General features: G+C 42.2%; 1 protein-coding gene across 2 annotated transcripts in view; it reads left to right on the top strand.

Moving 5' to 3' along the window:
- Window positions 1–13,425, top strand: part of zbtb45 (zinc finger and BTB domain containing 45) — a 33,265-nt gene that overhangs the window by 4,055 nt on the left and 15,785 nt on the right. For both annotated transcript variants that reach the window (XM_085785940.1, XM_085785932.1), the window contains exon 4: window positions 11,913–12,053. In XM_085785940.1, coding sequence (XP_085642066.1) covers window positions 11,913–12,053 — 141 coding nt within the window. The remainder of the gene's footprint in view (window positions 1–11,912; window positions 12,054–13,425) is intronic.

Here is a 13,425-nt window from a genome sequence, read left to right as displayed (position 1 = left end):
ACTACACAGGGAACATCTGCCACACAGTCAAAAAGAAAATCCAGCACCAGCGCCTGTCAGTTTCCTCCAAACTGCTGCTGCTGCTGCTGCAGAGTTCGTCAGGTTTGTGATTGTGATTGTGATTGAGGGAGGGACACACAGACACACACACAAAACAAAAAAAAACAAAACAAAGGTGGATGATCCCGTCTGTCGTCGTCAGTCTGGCAGGTTTCAAATGTTTATGTTTCTCATGTCATCAACATGAAAAAAGTAATTGTCAGAATTAAAGCGGCTCTGTTTGTCTGTCAGTCTGTGGGCAGGTTCCTCCTCTGCTGCTGCTGCTGCTGCTGCTGCTGCGTTTTAAAGTTCGAGGTTCATCAGGTTCATTTCTACAGAAGCGTATTGCATTCAATTAAGTAATTTGTTTTTCGGGGTAATGAGTCATTTTTTTCCCTGTTTTTCTGACTAACTATTTTCTGTCAGGGCTCCAGACTGCCCCTACATGGGGGCATTTTACCCCTAAAATTTGAGACGGTGCAAGTAAATTTTTCATCTACTTCAGGGTTTTCCCTGGGTTTTTTTGAGACCAAGGTGGCAAACATGGAAATATTTCAACTTTTCAACTTTTTTTTTTTAAATCAACAGACACAAGCAGGAACTTGTTCTAGGTATATTATGACCAACACAATATTGTTACAAAAAATTTAAATAAGTCTATATTTCAAGCTTGTTTTGTAGCGGAAGCTCCTCTTCCCGGTTCGTCCAAATTTGACGAACCGGGAAGAGGAGACCACCTCTGCAGCTGGGACTCTGTTCATTTGTTTGGTCCGCACCAGAGATGAATAAGCACAAGGCAGGTGCAACTGGAAATACTACCAAATTGAAAGGGCAGCAAGAAACGCATTGATGACCTCTTTTCGTGGAAGATCCCGCTGATCATTTTTATCCAATGATTGAGCGACCGTGGGACACACGTGCTGTTGTTTACAAAGTTGATCCGCTTGTGAAAAAATGCATTGTGAATACAAACCGCACCAAGTAAAAAAAAATTTAGTCCGCACCAAAGCAAGTGAACTATCGGACTTTCCTGGTGTGAATACGCCCTCAGAGTCCTCCGTGCCTTCTCTGAGTTACAGCGGGGCTCCGTGCAGCACTGCATGTCCATATGACGGTTGAGAACGGGGCTCACTTTTCTTCGTCCAAAAAGACACACCAAAAAACATCCAAATACCTCCATACTGCTCGTCTGTAATGTCCGTCTTGTACTGAAGCCCCGAAATGAGAAATCTTGCGCGATTTGCACTGACGCCGGCGCAAATCGCGCAAGATTTGGACGAACCAGGAAGAGCAACACTGGGAGCTTCCGCTACAAACAAGCTTAAAAAATAGACTTATTTAATTTTTTCCGGAACAATTTCTCATGTTGGGGCTTCAGTACAAGAGGGACATTACAGACGAGCAGCATGGAGGTATTTGGATGTTTTTTGGTGTGTCTTTTTGGACGAAGACAGTTGGTATCCATTTGCAACCATTATATGGACATGCACTGCTACGCCGAGACCCCCTGTAGCCTAACTCAGAGAAGCCACGGAGGACTCTGAAACTTCTCCCAGCCCTTAGTCCACATGAGGGGGAGGAGTAGATAATGAGTGAAATTTCAATTGTGAGTGAACTATCCCTTTAAGTTACTTGCAGGTGGGAGCTTCTCATGAGATTTTGAAATCTCAATAGCTAAGTCAGAAAAAAATTACCCCGAAGAACAGGAAATAAATTACTCAGAAAAACAGGATTTTTTAATTATTATTCAAGTGAATGCAATACGCTTCCGTACCTACATTTCTGCTTTCACATGTAAAGAACACAGATGTTTCCCACAGCAGAGCAATGAAGTGACAAGTTGAATGCAAGAAGACATGCCGTCCACAGTGGAGGGATCAGTCAAAGAGAAACTATGCCAAGATTTTAACTTTAATTAAAGTGTTTTGGAGCAGTTGTCATGGTTAAATAGCTCTCTACGTTCCATCTATAGCGTCTCTTGGCTGAAAACCAACCTGGTGACATCAGCCCAGAGAAACGTGGATCTTTTACAGCGCTACCACACAAACACGCCCCGTAATCTGTATCACTTGTTAAAAGCTGAACTATTCAACCCGTCTGGTCTCTCCTCTCCTCCTCCTCCTCTGTGTCTCTAACCCTCCTCTCCTCCACGTGCATTTGTTTCCAACAACTAAGCCGGTGAGAAATCAATCCATGGAGCGGTGATGGATAACGTTACTTATCTTCTATCATGTTACCATGTGTATATTTGTGTAGTCTTATCTGTCATTTAAACAAGTAGATTACGGGTTATGTTTGTAGAGACGAGGCTCTGATCTTACAAGGTTGGTTTTCAGCCAAGAGACGCTAGGTGGAAGGCAGAGAGCCTCCATTCTCCCTGGAACTAGTTACAAGTCATTGATTTAACCAGCACTAGGACTCTGGACAAGTACAGATGTAGCATAGTTCCTCTTTAAAGGAACTTGGGGCAGAATTTGTGAAAAAATACACATGCATTTTACGTTTTTTTAATGCTAATGGGTGATGAGGCGTTCAAAACAAAAAAATGAACCCACCCACGTATCTCTCCGTTGGCTTAACCAGGCTGTGTGCTGCACAATACGCTGCAATTCATGGCCCAAATTTCCCACGCTGTCCTGCGGATGTGAAGTCCTCGACGGCTTTGGTTTGCGACCGGCGATGGAGGTCTTGCAGTAAACAGCTATGTTAACAGCGAATAAAGAAATAACGTCACTTTATTAAGTTTCAATATTTTTCCATGCGAGAAAGTGACATTTCAGCCAATCTGTGGTCAGTTTATCCAAATAACGCCTGTAAGGAGATTCGCTCCGACGTTTTTGGAGAACTGCAGAGCCACTGTGGGAGCAGCCGAGCGGCACCAGCCGCCACAGAAGCAGCAGCAGCCGGGGAGCTGAGCTCATCGGCCGGCCAACCTGCGTCGTCATCCCGGGGGAGAAAACGAGCCAAGTAACTTACCCACAGGCTTTTAGAGGTTTACCGCCGGCTGGTTAAATTCTTTTTAGGAGATAATTTTGGTTTCATTGATGAAGTCTAACAATTGCAGCAGCAACATTTATTGTATTTTATTAAGTTATATAACATGGTTATGGTACACAAAGATACTTCACAACTCTAAACCGTCTTTGGTTGGAGTTAGAGGTCAGGGGTGCATTGCATTGTGGGATACAGTACACAATGTAGACTGGTTAGATCACGGATCTAATAGATCCATGGGTCAGATGCACACTGGAGATATTTTCTGAATCAGTACGACATCCAGGGATTTTTCACATACTGCAGATTTAGCTTTTGTTTGCATACTGTATACTACACACTGCACACTAGCAGCATAGTATGCGGTCTACCAACCTCAGTAGGCATCGATCCATGGATTTTCTTCTTGCCGGCTTTGTTGAAAACAAATGCACATGGCCAAAGGCGGGTGGAGGGAGTTTGGTAAAATGTGCTCTCTCGAAATGAGTTGGACTTCGGCCGTGATGTCTGGTTGGGTGGTACTTAATGGCAGAGACCAATATAATGCAGGCGTGGTCTGAGATCTTCTGTATTGCATCCTGTTTTATTTTTATACACGCACGGCCAAGCGTGTCGTTTCCTCTTGTTGCTACGGAAACGTGGTGACGCCATGTCTTTCCTTCTCCATCCCGCTTTGAATCAGGATTATTATGGTTACCGAAAACTAAGACTAAAACTGAAGGTAACTAGTGGAAGAAAAAAAAAATTGTTCAAAATGAAAACGAGACAAAAACAACAATGAACAACAATGCAAAACTAGATAAAGTAGCATTTCCTGCTGGAAATGCGTGTGAATGCTGAAAGCAGCTGGACGCTATTGCAGAATTAGCAATAGCTGAAAGCATTCACACTAACTAACTACACCTAAACCAGCCGATTGAGATGACGGGCTGCTTCCACTCAGGGGCAGCAGAGCAGATATCGGCTGCTGCAATGTGGCGAGGAGAAGATTAGCTTAGCATGCATTTTATGATTTGGTAGAAATGGTGAAAGTTGCAGTAAAGAAAACGCCGATAAGGCCGATATGGGACTGAGCTTCTACACCAAGTTTTCCTCCTGATACCTGGAACAACTAGGGATGGGGACTCGAGTTTGCGACTCGAACTTGAGTCTCGCTTAAGTCGCACACACAGTTAAGGCGCGTTTCTACTGCAGGAGTTCCTGGTAAAAGGAGGGGGTAGGAACCTTTACAGGAACCGTCCTCTCACTCGGCTCTCTCTGTGGTCGATTCTCCACTGCAGATGGCACCCACCGGGGTCTTGTGGCGACGTGCGACAGTTTCGATCATCGCACGGTCTGGGTTTTTTTTACTGCTCTTGTAGTTGTTGTTTTTTTTTAAAAGATGGGGTTTTTAATCGCCTTCTCGATCGTCACATAATCCCGCAATCGCGTATTTATCACTTTTTTTTACTAGGCCTACTGCTACTCTCATCTTTTTCTGAGTTATTCTCTCTTTTTTCCGTCCGTCTCACGTTTTTAGTACCGTTGGGTTTTTAAAATGCCGCTTATTTTGGGCTTTCTCTTAGCGTCACATCCTGAGTAAATCTCAAGCCCCACCAGGACTTCTTCAGGCAGGGACTCCGTTCGGCCCCGTAAAGGTTCCTGTAAGCGGCCCTGTGGGGGAGGTTCCTGCAGTGGAAACGCGCCTAGAGACTTCAGACTCGACTTGGACTCGTGTTTTAGGACTCGTGAACAATCATTATTTTCTTGGCTTATTCCGATCGGCAGCCCGATCCTCCATCCCCCAGGTTTCACACAAATGATAACAAAATACCAAAAACATACATTTACAAAAAAGCATAAATGTTACCCTCAAATGTTATATTTAAAGAAAAACACAAACTACCTCCTAACTCCATTCACAACATAAATCCAACATTACAATGTGTCTTTGGTGCAACACCCAGTGCTCAGTCTGTACATGAACCCTAGGGTCTAGTCGACTTAGAGCCCAAACTCTGGTTTAACAGTTTGACAGACTGAGGTTGCTTTCACACCTAACCAAGTGGACTCGAGTTCGCTTGGGGGGCTGAAAGTTGCAACATTGTTGCATTATCACTTGGTTCGGTTCCGCGTTCACACTGCAACTTCTGAACCGCACCAAACTTGCGCCCCAAGCGCACCAAACATTCTGAGCGTCAAAAGTCGACGTCACTCCGCTCGCGACTGACAGACCTGCTGGGTAACAGTAAACATGGAGCAGCATGTGAAGTTGGCTGTTTGGGGGATGTTGTTTCTTTTTTTTATGTACCAATTGCACTTGGCTCAGCAAGCCGTGCAGTACGACCACCATGTAAGGCAGCGAAGCAGAGCGCATTTCGCTCTTACTACTGCACTGAGGACGGAGAAACGGTACCAGAGGAAAAGACGGAGACTGATGAGAGATGTCGAGTTGTTGGCGTTGTTGCTACACAGACGGCGGACAAGATATGTAACCTAACAATAAAATAACCTATGCATTACGTATGTGTTTAGCAGTGGCGGCCTTAGACAGCTGGGGGCCCGTTTCAATATTTCATATGAGGCCCTGCCCTGTTAAACATAAAATTATTTGCCAGCTATGTGCCCATGTGTCGCTGATGCTTTAAACCCTGAAAGGACGCAGTAAACACACTATCCATGCATCCCAGGTACGCACAACACATTGAGTGTTAAAATCACTATCAGGGCAAGAAACCAGGACTTAGCAGAAAAAACGAGGACTTTCATCAAAAAGCAAAATCATGTACATTTTCAGACAAACTACAGGCTTTAACAATATTCTGAATTTAAATTGGCAACAAAAGTAATGAGAGCAAAGTGCTCCATGTTATTTCAGCACCACGGACAAGGAAAGGACGAGACATGCGGACAGACAGACAGACAGACAGACGTACAGGTGCTGGTCCTGTCGGTGCTGCGGTGCTGGAGCAGCAGACAGACAGCTGTCTCCTCCATTAGTAAAATCTGTAAATAAGCTGCCAATAATATCACATTTTAGTTGTGCTCTCGCTGTGTTTTATTTCTCTGTTAAGTTAGGACGTACTCATAGATCGCCTGTTTGGAGGCATTTTAACCCGAGGAAAAAAAGAAAAGAGGAGGAAAGTGATTGACAGACGTCAATCATCAGGTTACGCAAATGGGCGCACGTCAGGAGGAAAGCAGGAAAAACAAAAGAACATTAGAAACGCTAAGAGAAAAGGAATAATACTGGGAGAAGGAAAACGAGGGTCTATTGATAGTTTGCGGGCCGTTTTCAAAGGTAAGCCTACGTTGTTATTGATATTTCCTGTCGTATTATTAATTAGGAGCGACTAGTAGGCTACAGTCGCGGTGTGGCATGATACGCGCATCAGTGGTTGTAGAGCGGATCAGGGGTCGAGTGTGTGACCGCACGGTGGACAGAGCTGTTTGTGTGTGTGGTGGATGTAGGCCTGTGTGTGTGTATGATAACGGTTGAAACATAGGTAAGGCCGCCTATGGTGTTTAGTCCGCTGAGCTTTCACACTGCATACGAACCGAACCAGGGTTCACTTGCAAACGGACCGAGACCCCCGTTTTCAAGCGGACCAGAGTTCGTTTGTTTGATCCGCACCAGAGTTCGTATGAGCTTTCACACCTGCCCAAACGAACCGGACTATCCGAGCAAACGAACTCTGGTCCGTTTAAAGCGGACCAAAGGAGGACAGTGTGAATGCGCCCTGAGGGACAAACGAGTTCCTCAGCCTGTTCAGTCGAGCTTGTGGAACTCTAAACCTTCTGTTTGATGGCAGAAGCTGATATTCCTCGAATAACACATGAGAGGGGTCAGATGAGATATTACTTGCAAGTAATATCGGTTTCAGATGGAGGTAAGATCTTCATATTGAACTCTTTTTATAAAACAAAGTGCAGCCAAACACCAGGCTAAAGAGAGAGGAGCAGCGGAGCTTTTTAAAAAAATTTTTTATAGCGGCACCATCCCAACAGGTGAGGCACATGTAGACCGCTTGTTGTCAGCCCTTCCTTCACGAGGACTGCAGCTACATAACTGGCACATATCAGGCTACTATAGGCTAAGTGCTGCTGTTGAATTGTTTTGCTGTGAAATATGACTGAAGGCACGAGTCGAGTGGAAATCTGCACCTGTCAACACGCCCTCATGATAAGCTATACCGTGAAGATCTTATTACCTACCATAATAAACAGCCTAAGTCATTTTCCATGTTGTTGAGCTAAGGGTTTTCTGAATTCAACAAAGCAAAAAAACAACACGAGGGCAGTGCAGAGGGACAGAGCAGCCTTCATATTGCATTGCAATAGCCTGTTTAAAGTGATCATATAAAATAAACAACTAATCAGTACTGTATGCTAATAGATAAAGGAGTGATAATAATACAGTAAATGCTTTGAATTTCTTAAATATAGCTGTGCAGTATTCTTAGTTAGTAGACTGGATCGCAGCAGATGAGAGACAGGAGACTTATTTTTTAGAGACTTGAAACTTGACTTGGACTCGCAAAAAGAGACTTCAGAATAGACCTCAAAATAGAAACTCAACTAAAACTGCTTCATCACTTGTTGAACTAACTAAAACTGAACAGAAATGAAGATAAATAAAAACTAAACTACAATAATAAACTTGCTTTGAATACATTTAAAGGTACAACAAGGAGTTTTGGAAAAGCAAAGCGTTTTCACACTACATTTATGAGCCTCCGCGCGCACCGTGAAATTCTTTGACCGGCGCAAGACAGACTCATGTTTTCATTCATCAAGAATTAAAGTCAGAGGTTCGAAGACGATCACATACCGTCGTAGATTCGACTGCGTTATTCTCATGACTCGCTGCGAAACCGAAAGTAAGGAAACGCTGGTCGGCTCCCCCAGCATTTCCGTCACCACTAATAATAACATAATAACGATAGAAACAAAACGATATACAGTATTTATCGAAAATGGACCCATTAAAGGATCATAGGGCAGGATTTGTGAGAAAATACCCATGCGTTTTACGTATTTTAAATAATAATGGGTGAGGAAGCGTTCAAAACCAAAAAGAACGAGCCCATCCGCGTATCTCTCCATTGCCCTGAACGGGGTCTGTGCTGCAAAATGCGCTGCAATTCAGGGAGTGAATTTTGCGCGCTGGCCGGCGGACCTGACGTCAGCGCGTCCACGACTGCCTTCGAATGGATCAATGGAATGAAGACATGAAGAGGGCAACCGCGGCAGAGCCATTGATACAGTAACAGAGTGGCGACACTCCCTGTTATATCAATCGCACCACGGTGGATCCAAATTACTGTTACTGCCAGCAAACCACCCAGAACAACTGAAAGCCGTTACCCCCCTGCCGCCACTCTCTCTCTCCCTCTCCCTTCACGCACACAGCAGCAGGCAGGTCACTAACTTACACACCCTCTCCCTCATCACTACTGTCTTATTATTAGCCGTTAGCCGCAGCTAGCGGTTAAAAGCCGACGTTATAACTTTAACAACGTTATCAGGCAGGTGGACAAACGTCCTCTTTTGCCCAGACACGTCCACTTTTCACGTCCTGGCCGGGGTGTCCCCGACGCGTCCGTTTTTTTTTTTTTTTTTAATGAAATCATGAATATGTCCGGTGATTGGTTTGCATGGGACCGCGGACCCTGACAGATGCGGTCCGACACCCGGACCCGGCGCGTTAATTCTCGGTACACCTGGATTAATCTATTAGTCCAATGATGTAAAACAGGAAATAAAGGAGCTGGCTTATTTCAGGAAGTCGTAGAGCTGTGCATTAACGCCCATTAACCTTTCTTAGTTTTGGCTGTTGACAGCGGCAGCGTACCAGAGAGGTCGCACAGTCGATGCCAATGTTAAACCATTGTTTAAATGTCACAGCACATGAGTCACGACAATAACTTAAAGGTTGAATATGTAGAATATTTATTAAAAGCTATATTTTTTCAAAAATAATACATCCATGGGGCCTTTAGAGGGGTACAGAATGAAAGTATTGCTTTTCCACAAAAAAAAAAATCTTTAGTCTGAATTATTATTTTTAATTTTTCTGACGGGCTCGACAACTGACTATCTGTCAACGTTCTGTTTACATTCGTACCTGCCTGTAGCCGACATGTGGCTCAGTTCTCCGCTGTTTTCCTGCCTCCTCCCGGTCCTACGCGTTTGTTTTCAACCAAGCCTTTTTAATAATCAATCGGTGGATCAATGGATTATCATATACTTGTTAGGATGGGTGTATTTGTGTAGTCTTATCTGTCATAAACACGTTTATCGTCACGGACTTTCGGTGCCACGGAGCTCCTTTTTTTTTTTTTTTTTCCAACTTGACGAGAGCAGTGACAGCGGAGGCTCTGATGCTCTGAGCAGCAGCGGTGTGGAAGCAGAGAGCCTCCACTGTCCCTGTAACAAGCTACAAGTCATTTATTATGCTGTTAAAGACGGTAAAAATGAAACATAAGGTAAATATCCTGCTTAGTTCTCCTCCTCTGCTGTCCTCTGATCAGGGCGGAGTCCCTAGCAACGGTCTGGCAATCGACTGCTGGAATTCTTTTTCTGTTGTTGTTCTTGTAATTCTACATAGTCAACCTTTAAGGAAGAAAAAGTTAGGGAAATTGTTGGTTGGTGTAGGATCGTCATCATTTTAATTACCAGAGCCTGTTGATTAATGTTCTCGGAGAGATATGGATGTGGGTTTCATTTTCGGAAGCCTTTGTAAGACCTGGACAGGGACAACGGATATAAAAACTAGTCTTTTGTGCTAAATCTGACTTTTTTTCTTTCTCTTTTTTGAACACATATATTTTATTGATTTTCATACTTGGTCCAAAATGATTTGTCACATCTTTCAAATCTCTCAACAACTTCCCTCCATCCACCCAACCCAAAACTCAGAGCCATCGGTCTAAGAAAACAATGATACTTTGATACTTTGGAAACTGAAAATAAAAGAAAATATCTTATATACACTACACATATATCGCTATGGCTACAATATGTACGGCACACCTGCATGTCATCTGGTAAAAGTGGATATATGAATAATTAACAAAAATAAATAGGGGCTAAATCTGACATTTAGTTTAGTTTAGTTTAGTTTATTTGCATATTATATAGCCTACATAAAAACAATGAAATTAATGAAATTAAACAACAGCGGTGGTCTTCATAGTAAAAAAAAAAAAGATAATACAGAAATTCATAACATCAAAAAATTGGAGAAATAAACAATTTACATAGAAAATGAAAGATAAAGATTGAAGTCCAGAAGTGCTACCAATCTTTACTAAATGAATGTTCATTAACATGCTCTGTCTCTTTTTAAAAAGACACATCAATAAAATGAATATGACATGCCAGTAACTACACAGTTATAGTACAGATTTTAAAGCACTTTTATCATTAAATACTAAAACATAAGTAATTAATGTATATAAATCCAACACATTTTTCTTGTAGACTGTGAAAGCGCTGCAGCTTTGTTACTGTAAGGTCAGGGCCCAGTAAAGGTGTAATCTGGATCAAAATTATCCAGATTTTGAAATCCCTTTTTTTTTTTTTTTTGTTATCCAGGATCACGTAATCCGTCTTTACTTTTATCCCAGTTGTTGGATTGGATCAGTCTGATCCTGATCCAAACTTTTCAAGATTACCAAATCTGGTCTTTTAAACAGCCAGACCTGATCTGACCCACAACAAATGAATTTAAAAAAAAACAAATTTGCAGTACATTAGTCAAATACATTGTGAATATTTTTCGATGTTTTTCAAAAGTCAAACTTAAAAATTCAAAATACCAATTTCATTTTTTTAAAATTTAATTATCCAGTAGTTGGAGAAAAGTTATTTTTTTCTAAATAACCAAAAGATAACTTTATTTACTTTGACACTAACATTTTCAGATGCACAATATCTATGTTTATATACTACATTGCTTATTTGACCAATTTGAATTGAATTCAAATGACATTTTGTTCCTGAAATTCATCAAACTGCTGTTTTGGTTGTTTTTTTTTGGATCAAAGTTTTCCCGATCCCACTAAAAAATTGAGATTCTGATCCAGATTAAAACCAAGATTGGATTACGTGATCCAATCCAATCTCAGAATCCGTTTTTTGGTTTTGAAACCACCCATTTTCAAGATTTGCTCCTATCCATTATCCAAAATCCAATTAAATTACCTTTTGAACAACTGTGCCCAGATGTCGATCACATCTGTGTAGTGTTGTGACAAGAGGTAACCTTTTGATTATTCAGTTATTTGATACAGTCAATAAAAAAATAAAAATAAAAAAGTAGAGACTTTTCATTTTGATTTGCAGAACTTTTTTTTTACAAAGAGATACTTCAAACCACTCCGTCTGGTTTCGTGTCTGCGAGGTGCATAACAGAGGTTACCGAGGTTACAGAGAGCTGCTTTTAACTTCCCATCGCACTTCAAACAGCGCCGTCGATCGTGTGCAGCGCAGACATGATGTAGTCGGACCGGTTGGACGCCTCTGTGCGTTATGTCTTTGCTGTCATGTATAGGTGTGTGTTATGAGATATTTGCATATCCAGTTGTGATGCTTCATATAATGAGGGAGACGTGGTTTGTTTCGTATCAGCACATGAAACGAAGCGAGACGCAGCGGAGAGAGAGATAGAGAGAGAGAGAGAGAAAAGGATGAACGCACAGTTGGACTACAGCTCCTCTAACATGCGCACGCTCACCGAGCTGCGGCCGTTCAGTGTGCTTCAGCAGGCGCAGGGGGGGTTCAGAACCGTGCAGCAGGTGAGCGGCGGGAGAGAAGCGCTGCAGGGTTCGACTTCTTGTGTTTCTAGATTTCTTAACCGAGCCTCTATTTGTGTGTTTGTGTGTTTTTGTTTGCAGGATTTCTACGATGAGCAAGGGGTTTTCACTGAGAACTTCTGGCCCCAGAGCGAACCCCCCAGAGCCATGGCGTTCAACCCCAGAGGACGCGTCAACAAGCCCCTGACGCCGCCGCCGACCACGCAGTCCATCAACAACCAGGTGGGTTTCCTCTTCCCCCTTCGCTATCGTCATTATTGGGGGTTCACTTCAGACTGTGGAGGTGGAGAAGTGATTCATTCATGTGCACAGTTTATCTCCGAGAGCTGAGAGCCTGTACCGACAGGCAGAGAGGTGTCTGTCGGCGCTGGTTCACAGCCAGATGTGGGCTGATGTGTGCAGCTCACGCAGGGCTGTAATGTAATGTATGATTAGACACTGACAGAGGTGGATCAATGGGGGAGCAAGAATATAAAGCGTATGGACAATCATTATTCCTGGCAGTTTGTGTATTTTTCAATCAGTCAATCAATCAATCAGGCTTTATTTGTAGAGCATTTTTCATGCCCACGGCAGTGTGTCACATGATAAAACATGATAAAAACAAGGAACATATTTGGAGACACACATACATTCACATTCACATACACAATCATTTTATAACATTGTATTTTAGAGACATCGAGGAAACTCTATTTTACACTTAATCATTTGCAAAGGGGAACACACCAGATAAAATGAAGTAAAATAGATAAAATGAGAAGATGAGAAAGACACTAGATAAAATGAAGTCAAATAGACAGGTGGAGTAGGATAGAATATAGAATAGAATAAAAATGGATGAATTAAAATAGAATAAAAAAGATAATAATAATAATAAATTAAATTGAATGTTTTATAACGATAAAAATAATAAGAATCAGTTAAAAGCCAGGCTAAAAAAAGTAGGTCTTCAGTTTCTCTGCTGTTTTTGTCTCCAAACGTTTCTGTTTTAAATCATCAGAAGTGATCGATCGACAGTGCAAGTACATTTTTCATCTACTTGTGCATGTGCAACCAGTAACTTTGCTGTGGGGGGGGGGGTTTCTTTGTTTATTTTAAACATGTAAGGGGCGACTCAGAAGAATCTGGCATCTGTCGTTACAGGTGTCTGTGACCTGTGTGTGTGTGAGGATCATGAATGAAAAAGTAAATGTGAATATTTCCTTGCGAAAAGTCGATTTACAGTGTACACACACCCTTACATTTTCTACTTGTGCTTCTAAAACTGTGCCTGTAGTAAAAAAAAACAAAAAAAGTTAGTCTTTTTAACTCATTTACTGTAAAAGCATTGCAATCAAGCAGCCACATTATTGTGAGGGATATTCACAATCCGATGATGTACTGTACGTTTATATGAAGCAGGAATGGGAAAGAGAGAGAAACATCACAGTCCAGGTAGAGGTGGGGCAAAAAAAAAACAAAAAAAACTGAATTTAGAGCAATAGAAAAATGCATCGTCTCTACTTTGGAGAGAGTTTTATGTGACTTTTGTGTATCAGAAGTTTCCATCGATGTGTTTCAGGATGGTACGGACCGTCAGGAGGAAATCAAA

Source organism: Trachurus japonicus, chromosome 1 (genome assembly GCF_045865225.1).
Source record: "Trachurus japonicus isolate A0001 chromosome 1, Traja_1.0".
Lineage (NCBI taxonomy): Eukaryota > Metazoa > Chordata > Actinopteri > Carangiformes > Carangidae > Trachurus > Trachurus japonicus.
The sequence above is the reverse complement of the archived record's forward strand: the minus strand, read 5'-3'. Positions and strand labels throughout refer to the sequence as shown.